This window comes from Gymnogyps californianus, chromosome 1 (assembly GCF_018139145.2).
Source record: "Gymnogyps californianus isolate 813 chromosome 1, ASM1813914v2, whole genome shotgun sequence".
Lineage (NCBI taxonomy): Eukaryota > Metazoa > Chordata > Aves > Accipitriformes > Cathartidae > Gymnogyps > Gymnogyps californianus.
In genome coordinates, this window is record NC_059471.1 from 3,824,061 (window position 1) to 3,843,138 (window position 19,078).

General features: G+C 41.7%; 1 protein-coding gene across 1 annotated transcript; it reads left to right on the forward strand.

Annotated features, from left to right (window-relative positions):
* The first annotated feature begins 2,238 nt into the window (after positions 1-2,238).
* Positions 2,239-17,069, forward strand: AQP11 (aquaporin 11). Its single transcript, XM_050914862.1, has 3 exons — positions 2,239-2,833; positions 8,277-8,393; positions 16,923-17,069. Exons 1-3 carry the CDS (start codon positions 2,239-2,241, stop codon positions 16,973-16,975), a joined length of 765 nt encoding a protein of 254 aa, XP_050770819.1. The 3' UTR covers positions 16,976-17,069.
* The last annotated feature ends 2,009 nt before the right edge of the window (positions 17,070-19,078 follow it).

A 19,078-nucleotide genomic window follows, 5' to 3' on the forward strand; every position in this document is an offset into this window, starting at 1 on the left:
TCTTCCATATTACAGTTACAGAACATCATTGCTGAGAAAAGCAATTGCTTCAATTCAGGGTTTTCATGAAGGTGCTTTGGGACTTATGTAATGACTTAACACAGTCATGTCTCCTGCCTTGTCTCACTCACATTTGACATCTAATCCTGTACAAACAATAAAAGCCAAATATTAACCACTCTGCCATTTTCTCTTTTCCTCTCTTTACATTATCACTGTTCAACTGCTGTTTTTTTTCCCCTCCTGTTAAAAACATCCCTATTTCTCATAGCCAAGTGATGCTCTTGGAAGCTGAGCCTTCCATATGCTCTTTTATCCCCAAACTTCTTAAGACCAGATGGTCCTACATTTCTGGAAATGAGGAAGAGCTTGTCATGTCACTCCCTCCTAGAGAAATGATTCTGTGTTTTGCAACTTTGATCTTTATGGTAGGCTGACCTTCAACTAAAAGTAAGGGTTTGCTTTTGTTTCTTGGAAGCAATGTATTTGTGTATTGCCTCCTTGCAAGAAATACACCGTGCGGACCTTGATCGGGCAAAAGTCATTCTTGCCAGGTCTGATAAACTGTCATCTTTGATGCCATCTTGTGGCAAAAATACTGGATCCTAGAAATACTCAGCATTTGTTCCTCCTTGCAGGTGCATTTAACTGCAGCACAGTGGTAGTCGCTGCCAGCAGCACTTCAGTTCTACAGTTCATAAAACCAGGATTTTGGCACTCCTAAAAATGCGGCACTAGTCAGTGACGGAGAGGACGAAAAGCAGGAAAAAGCACTGCAAAACGCATTTATTCTTTCCAGAGGGTGAAAACTAAAGTGGTACACCAAAGAACACGTGGCACAACCACTTGTGTGGTCAGAGCCCACGCATTTATTTCTCTCTCCCCGCCAGAAAAACTTGTGGCAAGAGGTACAACCTGTTCCAAACACATAACTACAAAATACCACTGCAGGTAGAGACTGAAGAAAAACTCAGCCCCAGCCCAACAGGACAGGAAGCATTTACGCCAATTACCTCACACTGGACTCACCCTTCTCAGTTACTAGGCACAAAAAATTATCCTAAAGGAGGCCACATCTGTTTTTCAGGGCCGTCCCAAGGCCATTTGGGGCCTGCTATGAAAGCCAACGTTACCACCTTCTGCAGCATGAAGATGATGCCTATTTTTAGCATTGCTTCCACTGGAGAAGCCCAAGAATCACCACCTGCCTCCTCCTGGCGCTCTGTCAAACGCCTTTCTCCCAGCAACCGAGTGGGAGGAAGAGACGGAATTAACCCACACACCTGCCTCCCGCGCAGCGAGGTTCCCAAGAACAAGGGAAACCACTCTCAAAGCCTTCAGCCAGGCTGAGGCCAGCGGCAGCTGCCAGCACTCCCTCGGTTTTAGCCTCCCGGCCCTCCGGCTGGCGGGCAGGGGCCGCTCCTCTCCTCACCTCACCTCACCTCACCGCCCCTCGCCTCACTTCACCTCAGCACCAACGGCCGCAGCCCACGCGCGGGAAGGCACCGGCGCGGCCTCGCGCCCCAGCCCGCCGGGCGCGGGCGCGCGCGCGCCCCGCCCCTCTCCCGCCCCTGCTCCTTTCGCCCCTTGCCGGGGAGCCCGGCGCCGCGCGCATGCGCGGTCCCGCAGCCCTCTACGCGCGCTGCCGGCTCGGTTCGCGCAGCGCCCGGCTGAGGAGGAGGCGACGCCGCCGGCACCTCGCCTCACCCTGCCGCCGGGACGGAGCTTACTCTGTAACTGCTTTCGCCTGCCTGCGGAGAGGCCGCACCACCAACCCGACCGAGAAATTGGCTCGCCTCCTGTTCCCCCGTGGGCGGGAGAGGGGGCCGGGGCCCTCCCCGCCCCCGGAGGGCTGAGGGGAGCTCTGTCCGCCCCACCGCGGAGGTGCTGAGGGAAAGCAGAGCCCCCTTCTTCCCCCCTCCCCGTGCCTCTTTTTCCACTGCAGGGAGAGACCTTCCTTCTCCTAACCCCTTCCCTGGCGGGGAGAGGAGGGGAGAGGGATCCCCCTGCCCTCACCCCTGTCAGGCTGGGCTCCCCTGCCCTTTGCTCCCCATCAAGCGGAGGGTGAGTCAGACGTCTCGCAGCCTGCAAGCAGGTGGGGACAGAAGCTGGCTCCTACCTCGAACGGAAAGGGTGGTCATTTTCCCTCCCTCTCCCGCTTTCTTTCTCCCCATAGGTGGTGGGGCTGGACCAGGGTGAACTCCTCCTTCGAGTCCTTCGGCCTGTGAAAGTCTCGCCATGGCTGTCGGTGGGGTCGGGACCTCGCTCCTGCTGATGGCCGGCATCATGGTAACGGTGGGGCTGTGCAGGAGATTAACCCGCCGCCGGCTGCGCTCCCACCAGCGCCTTTGCACTTTCCTTTTGGAGATGTTTAGCACCTTCCAGATTTGCGCCTGCACTAACGAGCTCTCCCTGCTCGGCAACGTGGAGCCGAAGCCGCATACTGCCCTCACTCTCACCTATGGTTTCACCGTCCTGCACGGCTTGACTCTGACTGGCAGCACATGCAATCCCTGTGGCACCTTGCAGGCAATGTGGGGCAGTGGGATATCGGTCAAGATGAGTGGACTCAAGATCACCGCTCAGTTTGTGGCCGCAGTGCTTGCCAGAGTGTTCATGCACTTTATCTGGAGCCTGGAGATGGCAGAGCCACATTTTGGAGCACTCTCACAGGGCTGCAGCAACCCCATGCAGACTACAGAGGTGCAGGCGTTCTGCATAGAACTGCTCTTTTCTGTCGTTTTCCAGCTGACCATCCTGCGAGTGGAAAGTGTTAATCCCAAATACAGAGTCCATTTGATTGCTCTTCTCATCACCATGCTCGTGTATGCAGGTTAGTCTTTTTTTTTCTCTGTTCCTGCAATAAAGTTGTAACGGAAGGGTTTTTTGACTTTCTTAAAAGTGCTGGGATGCAAAATTACTTTTCTTAGGTTACAAAAAATGCATCAAGGAAAGACTTTGGTCCTACATATGCAGAGTTCATTTGGAGTTTATGTAAAGTTTGCCTGGTTAGATTCCAGGCAGGTGTGGGGTTAAGAATGAAATGAGTTACAAATTTAAAATGATGTCAAATCTACAAGTAAATAGCGTTAAGAGTTTCACAGAGCACTGTTAAAATATCTCAGTGAAGGATCATTTCATAATCCACCTTTATATAGCGTGAGAGATTTCATACAATGTGCTCTGATTTCTAAGTGGCATTGCGAAAGAGCACCACTGTCTGCATCAGGAAAAAAATGCTGATTGTGCAATGGCAGGGTACAGACCGGTAATATGGAAGTTCTGCATTTAAATAATGCATAATTCATATCAGTGCAGTTTACTTAACTACATTAAATCCTTCAATCAGAAGCAGGAATGGTTATTTGTAGAATGCATGCAGAAATGATAAAATAATACCTCATGAAACCAAATGTAAAAAAAGAAAAAAAATAAGGTGCCTGTTGTATCATGGCACTTAGAAGAGTCTCCTGTCTCTGTAATGCCCTGTGTATCCGTGTCCTTGCCCCTGCCTGATTGTCACCTCCTGCTTCCCAGAGCTGGGATGCTGTCACCTGCACAGCCTCCCTGCACCAGCGGGGAGGAAGAGGTGAGGGGAGTCAGTCTGAACTTCTTTCTACTGACTGTTGATGCTCCCTGTTGTCCCCAGGGACGGTGCCAGAGTTATGTCACTTGTCACTTGAGGGCTGCCCTGCAGGGAGCAGGTTGTACTGGGAAGGAGGTTCTGTAGTTTGGGGTACAGGGAGGTGACAGAGAGATGGTTACGGAGCTCCTTGCTTGTGCTACAGCCCCCACCACAGAGGAAGTCATCCAGGAAATGATCAAATCCATTTATGAGAGAGGGAGATCATTCTTTTATCTGCAGGCATCTGGAATGTCATTGATTTCTTGTCCAAAAGGTTTAATTGTATTATGCTAACATAGCAGAATATAGTAGAATAAAATACAGTCTAATTTTCAGATGTATTAATGAAAAAAGCCTGACTCATTATGTTTAGCTGAAATTAGCTAATACCTGAAAGATTAAAAGAAGTCCGTGGAGAATTCTGAGAATTAACTTAGCAATTTGAACTACTTTCTAAAATTAATTTTTGAAGGCAGAGGCAAGGTGTCAATGCATTTTAGCACATTAAATATATTTCTGAATTGCTCAGTAAAAGTGTAGCCAAAGGTTATCCTACCTCTTCTACAAGCATAGAAAGCTGGATTCCTAATTCTTAACATTCCTTTCCTGCTTAGCAAGTAATCGTATGAAATAATACGTGTCACATTGCCTTTCTATTCGCTAGTTCATACAAAGAATTCATGCCCAGTGTCGTTGGCCAGGCTGGCCTGATATCTTTTTCTAGCAGGAGAAGGCTGTGTACCAAGTCCCCTTCCTTGTCAGAACCTTGGGTGTGTTACAACTATCCAGTGCAATCAATCTGCATGTACTTCTACGAAACACCAAATCTACTGCGCCCAGGCCTCTTTCCCATGCACAGTTTGTATTGTGTGCAGAACACCCTGTGCTACCTGGACATTTTTCTTTTCATTTCTTTTAATCTAGAATCAAGTCTACTGTAAAAACATATATGCATTCTGGGGAGCAGATCCTGAACCTAGTTTTATCCCCTACTTAGTGGAAAATCTAATTCTTTCTTGTTCAGTCTGCTCCAAGCTTCCTAAGGTTTGCACTCTTTGCTGTACACTCAGTTTCAAAAGGAAAGGTGAAAAGTGCTGTCCTCCCCCTGCAGTAGTCTTGAGCCCGGTGTTTACTGTGCACTCCTAAGATGTGGATTGAAGGTTCTTGAGGTAGAGGAAGGTGTAAAACCCAAGATTCCTATCACTGAGCTATTATACAACAAGTGTGGGAGCAGGCTGCTGCTATTAATTTCTTTCTGTGATGAAATCACAAGCTTGCACTGTAACAGACCTCTTTTTCAGTGGAAGGTTAGGTAGGTACATGTAGGACACCTTAGAGGTTCTCAAACCTTTCTTGCTGCCTCTTTCCCTCTGCCCAAATCTACACACAGACATTCCCCAGGATATCCTCCATTCTCCTGCCCCCTCCATTTTGAGGGCTGCTGATCAGGAGTCCCTTCCCACAGGCACTCAGCACATCCTCCTGACAGCACGCTAAGTAGCTGAGGCAATAGCGAAGGGCTGTAGGTGGCCACGACCTGTGTCTGGTGCATGTATACGACCCACAGTATATCCTGTGGGTCTCGTGGCATAGCCCTAGCCATGTCTATGCCACCTCCAGTTTGAGAAACGGTGCTTCGTACACGCAGCAGGAAGAGTGACTTCCAAATTAGGTGTTACGGGTAGTGGCCTCCAGCAGGCCATGTTCTTGTCTACAGGCTTTGAAGACAGGCAGATGCTTAACTGAGCTGGGCTGGATCATTCTCAGGAAATCTTCTGCACCTCTTCGTTAACTGTTTATAAGGAACTTGAGCGCTTCTTTAAGAGGAATGGATTTTTCTTGCTTACCCAGCACCAAAGGGCTAGGCAACCAGTGCAAATTTAGGCAAAGCAATGCTAATTTAGGCAAACTGGCAATATTCTTCCTTTTTCCTACAAAAATATCAAATAGTTTAGAATATTGTATGAATAATGATTTTTCAAACTTTAATTTGACAGATGCAGTGTTCTAGCTAGGAACTTAGAAATGTGCATTAAATTTACAAAATAAAATTCATGCTAATGATTTCTTTTTACACTTTGATTTTAAAAACCAAATCAATTGTGCCTTCAGGACCCATGTTTATTACAGTTATGAATGAATCAGAAATGTTAGAAAATACATCTCGTACATAGTATATCATATTTAATTCCATGAATTATGTTCTACTACGAGTTTGAAAGCTGTATCCTGTAAGAGGAATGATTGCTGTCTAAAAAGGGACGGTGAGAAGGAATATCTCTTATTCCAATTTGCTTTGGGTAAAATTTTGAAGGATAGCCATATTCCTATGGCTTACACCTGTCTATATGTATTGATACACATACAGGGCTCAAAAACATTAAATTGTATTTACACAGTTGACTAAGTGAAGTTGTTGGAAAAAATAAATGTTGATAGGTTACTGTTGTGTGTACCCCATAAAAGGTACACCATGCAATTTACTCTAACAAATAACATCAGATTATACAGTATTTTCAAAATTACAAGATGTTCCTTTAGGTTTTTTTCTACTTTTTCATAGTTAAAAACATTTTGATTTTTTTTTTACATTTAGTCTTACACAGACCAGATTTTTATAGTAGTACATACTGTACACAAAAGCTCCAATACTGCACTCACTCTGTTTCTCCTACTAAATAGGAGGAAAAAGAGAACATTATGTCTTTGCATATTAAGGGAATGATTCAGAAGCTAAGAATGTAGACCATATACATGTTGGGAAAGAATATTTTGGGATATTTCCTTTGGGAAAATATTTAATTAGGGGAAGAAAAAAATACACCTTTTGAGGGCTTTTGCATTTACAGGCTATATTACAATGAAGTCAGAATTGTATGAAATTGGTTAGATGAGCCTAACATATCAAGGCAGAAATGACATACCTATTTTTAATTCCGAGTTTCTTCCTACTTTTGGTTTTGCCTTTAGTAATTTCAAAAGTTAAAATTACTTTCTCACACATTGTGTGGAGCACACATTACTTCACCTTTTTAAGTTTTTATGTGTACAACATCAAAGATGTTACACTTCTTTTGCCATAAAATCATTTATCTTTTCTAGTACACAGACTGAGATGTTTAATAAATATTTTTAAATAAGATTATACTAGTGGCCCTGGTCTATGGTTGATATTCCAGTAGTTATTAGTAATGAATATTGAAGAAATACAGCAGTTAGAACTCTGTCTAATGTTTAATGTTCAGAAACAGCAACTGCATTCTGAGAGTGAAATTCTACTCTTAAATGTATGTTTGTGGATATAAAAGCAGAAGCAGTGAATTCGTAAACAAATTAAAGCAAAGTAAATTATTGTAGATGGCCTTCCTGGCAACAGTGGAAGCTGTTAATGTGTCAATGTGCAGAATAACAGACTGCACAGTAAATCTGAGTTGCTGTTGAGAACAAGTGTAAAACCAGAGTAAACTGAGTAGGTCAACAAAGATTAAAACCTTCCTGAACTGTAATAACGGTAAAAGAAATAATAAGGAGAACATAGAAAGAGAAATACAGAAGAAGAGAATGACAAAGACCTTACTAAAACTTTTGGGAAATGATTGCATGCTCATAACAAATGAGTATTACAGCAGCATGGTATTTGTACAAAGGATAAGTTCAAAGCTCATGCTGGCTTATCTCAGAAAATCAAAAATAAGCTTTAAGAAACTAAATAGACACAATTACATAATATTTTATGGCAATAGATTAATAGATAAAACAGATGTGGGGCAGTTAGTAACTAATAGTACAGAAATACAGATCATTTTACTGAGTAATGCTTTTTCTGCGGGATTGCAATGAGAGGAACAACATATGTCAGAATTAAAAACACTTACCTCCAGGTTCATCTGCAGTGCAATTACAGTTTAGTCCCCACAATGTAATGTGTTTGGATCTAGTTATTTAGAGAATGTTTAGGCAACTTCATTTACATCTGAAGTCAGAGGCAAGGAAAGATGCTTGGCTTCTTTGAGCTTCCTTTTTCAAGAAAGTGGAGTGGGGTTTGCTTTTATTTTCTTCAAATAACATATAGAATAATTGCGAATGCTTTTCCCCAAGTTATTATCATATGATAATCTTAGTGTTTTATAAATTGATATGATAATATTAGTGTTCTAATAAGAAAGCGTAGAGGTCAGTTTAGCAAGAACAGTGCTTGAAGTTTTTTCGATTATCTTGCATATGTGTTACATGCGACACAGGAATGTAATGAAAGCTCAGTGTTTGTTTACTAATATTTGTGTAGTTTCTCTCTCTTCTAAAAGCATGATACAGACTATTAGTAAAACAGCTTATAGTTTTATCAATAGAAACATTCAACATTAGCCAAACGCATCTCTTCAAAGAATACTTGCTAGAAAGAGATAAAGGAAGTTGTACCCTACACTTCAGATATTTTAAAGCATTTTAGAAAACAGTTAAACTGTTAACCATATCCTCGGGTAAATAACTTCAGAAGAGTTTATCTGTTCAAATGGTTTCTGCTAATTCATTTTATTGCAGGGTGTGTAGTAGTGTTTCTTGTAATATTGTGTATGTGCATTTCAATATGAATTTAAAATAAATATTAAGAAAGATGGTTTGATTTTACATTGTTTACATTTTATTGCAGGTGGAAATCTCACAGGAGCAATATTTAATCCAGCATTGGCTTTTTCATTACATGCAAATTGTTTCTATGACAAATTTTTGAGTTACTCACTAGTATATTGGATAGCACCATCCTTAGGTAAGTTCTTAATACTTTATGTATTTGAGAAAGTGTTATTTAGTACATGGTTCAAAAAATGGCTATTCTTTATTTGATAGCCTGCTCATTTTCTGTTTTAAATAAAATCCAGAAAATAGTCAATTATAACTTGCGTGTAGAAGTCATTCAGAATCATGGGTTTGTGTTGCAAATGTAAGCTACATATTTTAAACTTGTTTAATGCTCTATGTAGAGCACCTGTAACACTCTGTTTTGTGAATCAAGCATCTAATACTGAGTTTTAAACAACAGTTTTATTCGCAAAATAATATCTACTGTTTTGATGAGGAAACAACCATATTAGGTTATATAATTGTTTAGTTTAGATGTCATGTTCAAAGTCTAAGTACTTTTGGGATACTTTAAGCAAGATAATGTACCTATCAAAAAATCACAACAGCACAATTCTAAATGGAAGAAGGTTAGTGTTAGGGTTAACTAGTTAGTTATAAGCCAAAAGCTGTTTATTCTGGAGTGTGATCCTTTTGAAGCTGCCTGTTGTTTGGGACTTTATGCCTTGGTATTAAAATCCAGCCTGTTGGAGGAATGCTGCATATTCTCACACTGACCAAAGGCCCACTTGTAGATTCTAGCAGAATACTAAAAAGGAGAAGAGGCTACCTGAAAGTAAATATTAGCCTGATTAAGTTCAGAAAGAGAAACATATTGGTTAGCATGCAGTTTCTGTCTTGCTTTGTGACAGTATGCAAGAACATGGGGATGATTAATTAAAAAAACCAAAACTCACAGGTATTAGGACAAGTGCTTAAAATATACTTTCTAAATTATTACTATTATAATATCAAATCTTTTTTTATCTCCATAGCGTCTAAACTTTGCAGTTCCCATTCTATGTTTTTGCCCCAATCACTGTTGGAAAAAATCTGTTCTTAGTTTAAGAATAGGGAATATTAGTAACTAGATTTTTTCTACCTTAAAATACGGTTTTAATTTGGAAGCTATTGATTTTTAACTTCTAGCTGTGTGCAGATGAAAATGTTCCACGTAATACTTCATGCTGCTGATTGTTTACAGTTAGTCTCTACAAATCTTGAGCTTTCTGCTTAGAGGGTATATAAAGAAGCAGTCAACTAATCCCGAGTTCTTTCATGTCTGTTAATCCTATTAGAAGGTACAACAGTGGTATTGGAAAGAAGGTGGGCTGTGAAACACACTGAGGAAACATCTCAAAGGGCTCCAGTTATAACAAATGACTTCTTTTTCTTTGAGTCCATGTCCGTGCATGTTCTACTTACAGTGACTCTCAGTCAGTCAAAAATGGAGACAGAATTTTTAGTCAAACTAAAATTCACTTGAATATAATTTTGTTAAATTAGACACCCAAACAGGATGACTGAACAATAGAATAAGCTTGATAAAACCCCATGCACTGCTCCAGTTAGTAGCTAATGAAATGTCTTCAGCAAAGCTGGGTCCTAGCAGAACATACGATATTCCTTAGATTTCACGTTTAGCTTTATGGTGTATTAACTGATTTCAGCCTGATAGCCATTTTGAGATTGTCTGCGTTGTAAGTACTTGGGCTTTCATCTTTTGACAAGTGATCTAAAGAAACAGGAGGCAGAACACATTTCAGAAGAAACACCGTGTTCTACTTATTTAGCAAGATGCATCCTGCAGAGCTGCTTTGCAGAAAGCCTTCAGGTGATTTCATCTTGAGTAAGAAAATCAACAGATGTTAACACAAATGGAACCATGACTTGAGGAATTTCGAATGCGGTTAGGGAGTTGTCCTGGTTTCAGCTGGGATAGAGTTAATTTTCTTCTTAGTAGCTGGTACAGTGCTGTGTTTTGGATTTAGTGTGAGAATAACCTTGATAACATGCTGATGTGTTAGTTGTTGCTAAGTAGCGCTTATCCTAAGTTAAGGACTTTTCAGTTTCCCATGCTCTGCCAGCAAGCAGGTGTGCAAGAAGCTGGGAGGGAGCATGGCCAGGACAGCTGACCCGAACTAGCCAAAGGGCTATTCCATACCATGGAACGTCATGCCCAGTATATAAACTGGGGGGAGTTGGCCGGGAGGGGCGGATCACTGCTGGGGCATCGATCAGCGGGTGGTGAGCAATTGCATTGTGCATCACTGTTTTTTTTCCTTGAGGTTTTTTTTTTTTTTGTCCCCTATTCCTTTTTTTTGTTATATTCCTTTTCATTACAATTATTATTATTACACTTCATTATTATTATTGTTAGTATTATATTTTACTTTAGTTATTAAACCGTTCTTATCTCAACCCACTAGTTTTACCTTTTTTCCCTGATTCTCCTCCCCATTCCACTGGGAGTGGGGGGAGTGAGGGAGCGGCTGTGTGGTGCTTATATCTCAACTATTAGAAATAAGCATCCCTCTGCTGAAGAGAGAGGAGATAGAAGGTACACACCATGGGGTACCCTGTGGTCTTACCTGCATGAACACGGAGAGGATATGTTGAAGTGGGATGAAAACCTAGCTCAGTCCTAGATGCATGGGTACGTGAATTGCAAGGAAAAACAATCACAAATGAGGGTTCTTCCAGGAAAATTGCTGCTCCAGTCTCCGTGAGCTGTGTGCCAGACAGAGTGGAATGGCTGATCTTACTCCTGATCCTATGCGAAGGAATTCTAATCCATTTTTACAAAAAGTGAGCGGAGAATCCTATGACCAGGACTAGAGGGGCCCTGCCTCCAGCCAGGCGGAGAGAGACAACCGGATTTACTGGACTGTGTGGATCCGATGGCCTGGCACATCAGACCCACAGGAGTATAAGGCTCTAGTAGACACCGGTGCACGGTGTACCCTAATGCCATCAGGCTATAAAGGGGTAGAACCCATCTGTATTTCTGGGGTGACAGGGGGATCCCAACAGCTAACTGCATTGGAGGCTGAAATAAGCCTAACTGGGAATGAGTGGCAAAAACACCCCATTGTGACTGGCCCAGAGGCTCCATGCATCCTTGGCATAGATTATCTCAGGAGAGGGTATTTCGAGGACCCAAAGGGGTACCAGTGGGCCTTTGGTATAGCTGCCTTGGGGACGGAGGAAATTGAACAGTTGTCCACCTTGCCCGGTCTCTGTGAGGACCCTTCGGTTGCGGGGTTGCTGAGGGCTGAAGAACAACAGGTGCCAATCGCTACCACAACGGTGCACCAGCGGCAATATTGCGCCAACCGAGACTCCCTTATTCCCATCCATACCCTGATTCGTTGACTGGAGAGCCAAGGAGTGATCAGCAGGACTCGCTCACCTTTAAACAGCCCCACATTGGGTGCTAAAAAAGACTGTTGTGGTTTAACCCCAGCCAGCAACTAAGCACCACACAGCTGCTCCCTCAACCCTCCCGCTCCCAGTGGGATGGGGAGGACAATTGGGAAAAAAGGTAACAAAAAAACGGCCAACTCCCCCAGTTTATATACTGGGCATGACGTTCTGTGGTATGGAATAGCCCTTTGGCTAGTTCGGGTCAGCTGTCCTGGCCATGCTCCCTCCCAGCTTCTTGTACCCCTGCTTGCTGGCAGAGCATGGGAAACTGAAAAATCCTTACGTGCTACTTAGCAACAACTAACACATCAGCATGTTATCAAGGTTATTCTCACACTAAATCCAAAACACAGCACTGTACCAGCTACTAAGAAGAAAAATAACTCTATCCTAGCCAAAACCAGGACAGGAGTAATGTTACATTTCTGTGAAAATTCATAAACGGCAGTTTATCGTTAGTTAACATACAGAAAATACATACAGAATGTATTGAATGCTGTCTCTTAATTTATGAGGGAAAGGAACTCCAGACCAAGCAGTTGTAAAGATGTGAATACTTGGGACACATCACTTTTTGTGCAGTGTCACTACTGTAGCCAAACATTTTGTTACAGATCTCAGGTCTGTGGATCACCTGAAGGGCTGAGTAATCTATTGGTAATATAAATATCTCATTACAAAGCAAGGGAGCTTCATGGATACATACAGACCTTATCTTATAAACCAAGAGTTGTAAACAAATGTAACGTGTCTGAGGTGGAAGTATAGAGGAGATGATAGATTTGAAAACTGAACTGATGAATACAGGAGTGCACATCTACAAATCTAACATGAAATGAATTTTTTCTGACACTTTTTTAAAATAAGAAAATAACAGGAATAGAATTTTTTCTTCCAAAATTGGACCAAATGATGAGGCATCTAGGAAAATGACCTGTTATGATGATAATAAAATTCTTGTGAAAAGAACCTCTAAGCAGAATCATAAAAGTAGATGATAAGGGAAGGGATATTTTAAATTCAGTTGTAAAAATTACTTTCAGAATCTGTGTGTCAGCAGAAATACTGTTTCAGACTTCCTAGAAACTGGCAGAGTCATAGTGATATGCTAATTTGATAACTCACTTTTCCCAGCATCAGCATCTTAGATGGTTGAATTACTTTGTTGTTATTTTGGGGAATTCTTTTAGGAAGTCTGTTTGTTAGGTTTTTTTGTGATTTGCTGTAATAACTACCATATGCAGAACCATGGACTAGCATACCATGAAACTTCAAACTGCCTGTGTGAAGTGCAATATGATCTCATTTATGGGCACAGCAAATACCCATGAGGACAAGGAGACTGAGACCATTCAGTATATAACGGATACCCTGATCTAGCCATAAGCAAGTTCTTAACTGTCAACTTTAAAACAATTTGCTTAGAAAGGAGACTTAGAACAAGAGGAAAATTGATTATCACTTTAACAAGAGGAGGAGGAAGTGGAAGTTTTCTTTTAGGATAAACAAATCTACTGGTGGTTTATGGTTTTTCATGAATATAATCTTGGAACTGTAGTTAAGAACTCATTTTTCAAAATGGCTTCACTGATGTTTTGGTGAAGGTGATTCTCCAGTAGCATTAAACCAGCTAATTCCTGTAGTAAATATAGATGTCAGCAAGTGTTTATGACTTAGCATAGGCAGGCCTAAATTCTGCACTGTGAACACAGAAGCAGTAAGTAGCAGTGGAACAAAGATAGTTTCTGTTTTACTGCCAGAGGAATTCATGTTAGTTGTCCAGGCATGATTATACCATTAGTAATGATGGGGCCCGAGCTAATGCTTCTTTTTCAGTATCAGGGAGATGGCAGCTATGAATGGAAGAGTTGGTGACAAGATACTGGACATGAGGGCAATAAAATGGGATGTTCTTTCCTGGACAGGTGCCAGCTTAGCATCCTGCTGGATTTCTAACACTACAAAAACAGAATCAATGCCCACTTCTTTAGATCAGTTTTACCAGAAAGACTAGTACTGTTCCATAGAAGAAAATGGTTTTTTACCATCAGGACAGAAAATAAGTGCCACAAAAGCTGCTTAGCAGTAGACGTAAATGGAGGAGGTAAGCAAGGGAGAAGACTACAGGTGAAACTTTCACCTGTCTGCTCAGAGGAGAGGGTATTCAGAGGTTTCTATCGAGTTCAGTACACTTAAGCATGGAGCTTGGCAAAGAAACAAGAATTGCGAGTCCATGTGCAGTAAAGTGATCGGCATCTTGGGGACTTGGTAGCAAAGGAGGGTTTCAACAAACAACTAGCAGAAGTCTCCTGCTCCCAGACCCTGGTCCTCCTAGGGGTTTTCAGCTATGCAGACATCATCTGACAGAACAAAACTCCCATGCAGTGAGTGAATGCAATCCAGGAAGTTCCTAGAAAACTGTCACTAATCAATCAAGTCTAATTCAAATACTAAAGGGCCAGCGAGTGGTAATCTTGTACTTGACCTGCTTACAGAGAAGAACGAGCGGTGAATGCGGCCACTTGGGTTGTAGTCCTCACGAGAGTTCAGGGTCCAGAGGAAGACTGGGAAGGTAAATAGCAGGGCTGTTTGGACTTTGGACTTCAGGAGAACAAAATTCTACTTATTTAGGGAATTGCTAGGTCAGTAGTAATTCCCTCAGAAGTTGCCACAAACGGGACAAGTATCCCATGGAAAGGTGATTTTTCAAAAAAGCTTACTGAGAGCTCAGTAACACATTTTCACGTGCAGGAACAATCTGCTGTGTAGTTAGACTGGGAATTTTGACACAAAGCCTTTCCCTGCTGCCTAGACAAGAAGCTTCCCTATGAACAAAAGGAGAGCATGTAAGAAGTCGAAACAGGGACAGGCAGCAAAGGAGATGTATAAAAGCTTGGCACAGGCACTTGGGAACAAAATCAGGAAGGTCAAAGCTCAGCTGGAACTAAGACTCAGCTGGAATTAAGACTAGGGACATACAGAGTTACAAATATCATAATCACAAAAAAAGTCCAGAGAAAATGCAGGTCCGTTGGTGGATGGGTGAAACAACCTAGTGATGGATGACATGGAAAAGGCTGAGGTACTCCATGTCTTTTTTTTTCCCCTCATTCTTCCCAAGCAACATCTGCTCCCAAACCTCTGTGTAAAACAGTAAGGTTCTAGAAGGGAGGCAGTAAATAGTGAGGGAGCAACAGGGTAGGAACAACATAGAGAAGAAGCTTGATGAATGCAAATCCATTGGCTCTACCGGGATTCACCTAAAAATGCAGGTAGAGTTGGCCGATGTTACTGTTGTCCATCATTTATGAGAAGTTACAGCAGTTGGAGGAGGTTCCTGACAATTGGAAATGTGCTAATACTATGCCTGCTTTGGAGGAGGAGGAGGAGGAAGAGAAGCCAGGGAACTATAAGCTAGTTGGTCTCACCTCAGTCACTGAGAAGATGGTGGAGTTATCTAGTCTTGGAATCCATTTCCAACCATGTAAAAACCACAAAGGTAATCAGGAACAGTCAGCACAGATTTAGCCAGGGCAATCCATGCTTGACCAGCTTGATTGCCTTCCATGACAAAGTGAATATCTGTGGGAATGAGAGGGGAGCAGTGTATGTAGTATACCTCCACTTCAGTAAGGCTTTTGACACCATCTCCCACAGCATTCTTGGTTCAAAGTCAAAGAAGTAGGGGTCACACAAAAAGACTGTTAGATGGAATAAAAATTGGCCAAACCATTGACCTCAAAATGTAATAATCAATGGGTTGACATCTGGTTGATGGCCAATAACATGCCGAGTATCCTGGTGTCAGTACTGGAGTTGATATTTCTCAGTGTGTTCAACAGTGACCTGAACGTGAGCTTGTTACGACAGTTTGTTCTCTCTGCAAGTAAGACAAACCACAGGATTCAGAGAATTGGGGCCAGCAGACTATGGGGCATTATTCTCTCCCTCTACTCAATGCTTGTGAGCTGGCGTCTGGAACATGTCTGGTCTGGAGTCCCCCAGTTCAAGAGCAATGTGGAGAAAGTAGAGGGTCCAGTGGAGGACTACCAAGATGGTAAAGGGCCTGGAGTACCTGATCTGTGAGAGGAGGTTGAGGGAACAGGACTTGTTTTGGCTGACAAAGATGAGGTGAAAGGGTGTTTTAAGAGCAGTCAACCGTTATTTGAAGAGTAGTTAAAAGGATGAGGGAGATCAACTGTTCTCATTGGCAGACAATGTAACAGCGAGGCCACAACTTGTGGCGTGGGAGGTTCAGATTAGACTCCAGGAAAACCTTCGGGAGAAAGGTGCAGCAACATTGAAACAAGTTATCGGGAGAAGTGCTACAGTCTCCATCCGTGGAGGTTTTCAGGACTCAGCTAGACAAAGCCGCCCTGACCTATCTAGCATAGGCAATAGTCCTGCACTGAGTGGGAGACTGGACTAGAGAGAATCCCTTCCAATAAGCATTTTTGTGATCTAGGAAGCTTCATAAAATACAAGCTATGGGTGAGGAATGCTGTCAACCAGAATCCTCTTCATTTCTGAAGCAGAATATACCATTTTTTTCCAGGAGAAAAAAAAAAGGTCTTAATAAACTGTGTTTAGGTGCCCTTCTGTGGACTCAATGATCCTTATAGGTCCCTTCCAACTTGAGATATTCTATGATTCTACAGTTCTCCTGAAGAACCTACAATCTCTAACTTTACCATTTTTCAGCTTCAGAATAAACCCTAAACTAGAATGATCTTCAAGAAACCCCACTATCCTATACCCGCTTGCAGCACCTAAAACCGATGGGGTTATCAAAACAGACACTGCTAGCAAACTCAGCCTTATCCTGTCGGCTGAGGAATGGGGGTTTAGCTGCTGGTTCAATCATTTATACGTCCAGCTACAAAGGAAGGAGGCCTGATACAGCAACAGGAAGGTGCACATGTTGGATTCACCTGGTCAAACTGCTCTGCCTTTGGCTTGGCTTATAGGGATCAGAATTAAAACATTAAATATACAAAGAAAAACAAGATTATTAACTCATAAGGATCACTTGCATGGTCTGTTGAAGCTCTCTTTGTGAAAAAGATTGTGTTTGCAAAAAGTACTGACTGCCTCTAGCCCTTTTGGCAGAAAATTCCATTTTTCTCCAATCCTTGCTGTATTGCATGTTAGACACTCAAATACTTGAACATAATGTTTATTTTCAATGCCAGTACTGTGTCCTTCTCAAATACATTTAAATAAAGGTCCTTTCTGTAATTTCTCTTTTCAGGTACAGTGCTTGTGGCTTTTATATGGGATGAAATCCTTCCTCGGATATCCTGAGACATCAAATTCTGAAATCTAGCAGTACTACGTTAAAAAAAATACTTTCAACACCTGCAGACGTGAAGCTTTCAGAAAACTGTTGACATCAACTTCCACACCACCCTTCAGTTGTATTTTCAGATTTCATGTTTGAAATATTTGACTTACAACTTTGTATTCAAATACTTATTTTGTAATAGCATATTGGGATTTTGAGAATATCTGCCAACATTGTCAGTTAAGCCATATGAATGTGAAGGACTGTTAAAACATTGAAACTTTGTCACTTTAGCCATAAGTGCCATTTGCTGACCTTTATTACAACAGCATGCAAAACTAATTTTAGAGAAATACCCACTCCTTTCAAGGTTTGATTTTATTGGATTTCTTCCCATAGAAGGCACCTGCAAAAAAGGAGCTGAAGATTTCATTCTTACATTGACCTCATCATATTCCTACTTGCAATATACGTACCTCTGAGAGGAAGAAAGGCTACACTACTCCCTAGAAGAGTCTCCACAGCTCTATTCTAGAGGTACCCTACACCAAAATTAAAAGTCTTTAGGATCAGCATTGTTTTAATAATACCCGAGTGCAGGTAAGTAACCCCTTGCTTCCTTTCCAGAAGGCTCTGCCCCATCCTGTCCCACTATAGTCTGTTGAATGTTTATCTTGATTGGAAAGAGCAGTAATAAGGTACCATAAAATTCTGTAGACACACACATAAAAGGGCATTTTAGGCAAAAAACCCCCCTACTTTATCTGAGATTACTGCTGCCTCTTCACACAGTAAAATAGACAGAGTATATAGGGATGAATCATGTGGAACTTGATTTGTCCTTGATTTTATGTAACTCTTATCAGGTATTTTTCTTGAAATAAATGAATTTGCAATATAGGAGAATAAATAAAAGAGCTAAACCCACAGGAAAGCTACATACGCAAAGTGGCACAAACATGCCCATTATAGCCTCAGCTGAGAACACCACCATCGATAGGTACCATCCTCTGAAGTTCCGTTTCTAGCATGAGGTTTCTTCTTCTGGATGCATCTTAATTTTTATATATGCCAAAATATATTTTTCAAATTTAAGACTAAATTCAGTTTTCCACTTTATAGTTACTAGGTTTGAAAGGAGAAATGGTTAACAAGTCCTACAAAGATCTCAGTAGTAGGCCTCTCGACTCATTACCCAAGTCACCTTGCAGACCATATTCTAAGAGAAAGGGAGGGAATCAGACAGGTTTTTTTTTCCCACAGTAAAATTATGAACCAAGTCTTAAACAGCTACTGTTGTCAGCTATCTTTTTTGCAACAGTTCGGGAAGTAAATATTTTCATGTAATTTCTTATTGTTGCAATAAAATCTTTCCTCGTTTTAATTTTCCAAGGTACCTTTAAGATAATATTGCAAAATGAAATCAACTGTTTGAACATGCTTTTCATAGAAAAGAGTCTTATCCATGACCCTGTATTCAGTCATTAAAATAAAAAAGTAGCCTGCTAATGCACTGAAGAGAACTAGAACTGCTGGGTTATCATTCAGCAGCAGTTTGATACTAGTGTGAGTAGGCCTACTAAAGGAAACTTATCTTTGGTATAACTCTTCATGGCAAGGACTACACACCACCACACTGTGAGCCTGATAAAATGCGATCCTTTAGCTGATTTTACATTCATCCGCTTATTTATAACTCAGCCACAGAAACACGATGCATAAGACCTCTGAAAAACATACTTTTATACCATGTACTGCTTCTAAAATGGATGTTTTAGAACCTGTTACTTTCTTGCTTTACTGCTTTTTATCACTTTTACCTATTCTTAAAAAGATCCATCCCTTATATTTTTTTTCCTCCCTGGGACTTTGCCTTTACTGGTGTACTCAAGCCCAGTTTTTAGCCTCATTTCTTACGGAAATGAGCCTTACATGATGAACTGATTTGCATGTCTCCTTTGAGCCCATGGGGCCCACAGGGTAAAGGTCTGAAAAATAAACCTCAAAGAGCATAAAAACAGGCGGCCAGGGAAAAGAGAAAGCAGAGATACAAACCTACAGGCAGCCAGGAGTTGTTAGATTAGAGGCCTTACTTCCACGTCATTTTTGACAGCCTGCAAAAG

Coding starts and splice junctions, on each gene's coding strand:
- AQP11 (XM_050914862.1), top strand. CDS start 2,239: ATGGCTGTCGGTGGGGTCGGGACCTCGCTCCTGCTGATGGCCGGCATC. Junction 2,834..8,276: donor CACCATGCTCGTGTATGCAG/GTTAGTCTTTTT, acceptor ATTTTATTGCAG/GTGGAAATCTCACAGGAGCA. Junction 8,394..16,922: donor TTGGATAGCACCATCCTTAG/GTAAGTTCTTAA, acceptor TTCTCTTTTCAG/GTACAGTGCTTGTGGCTTTT.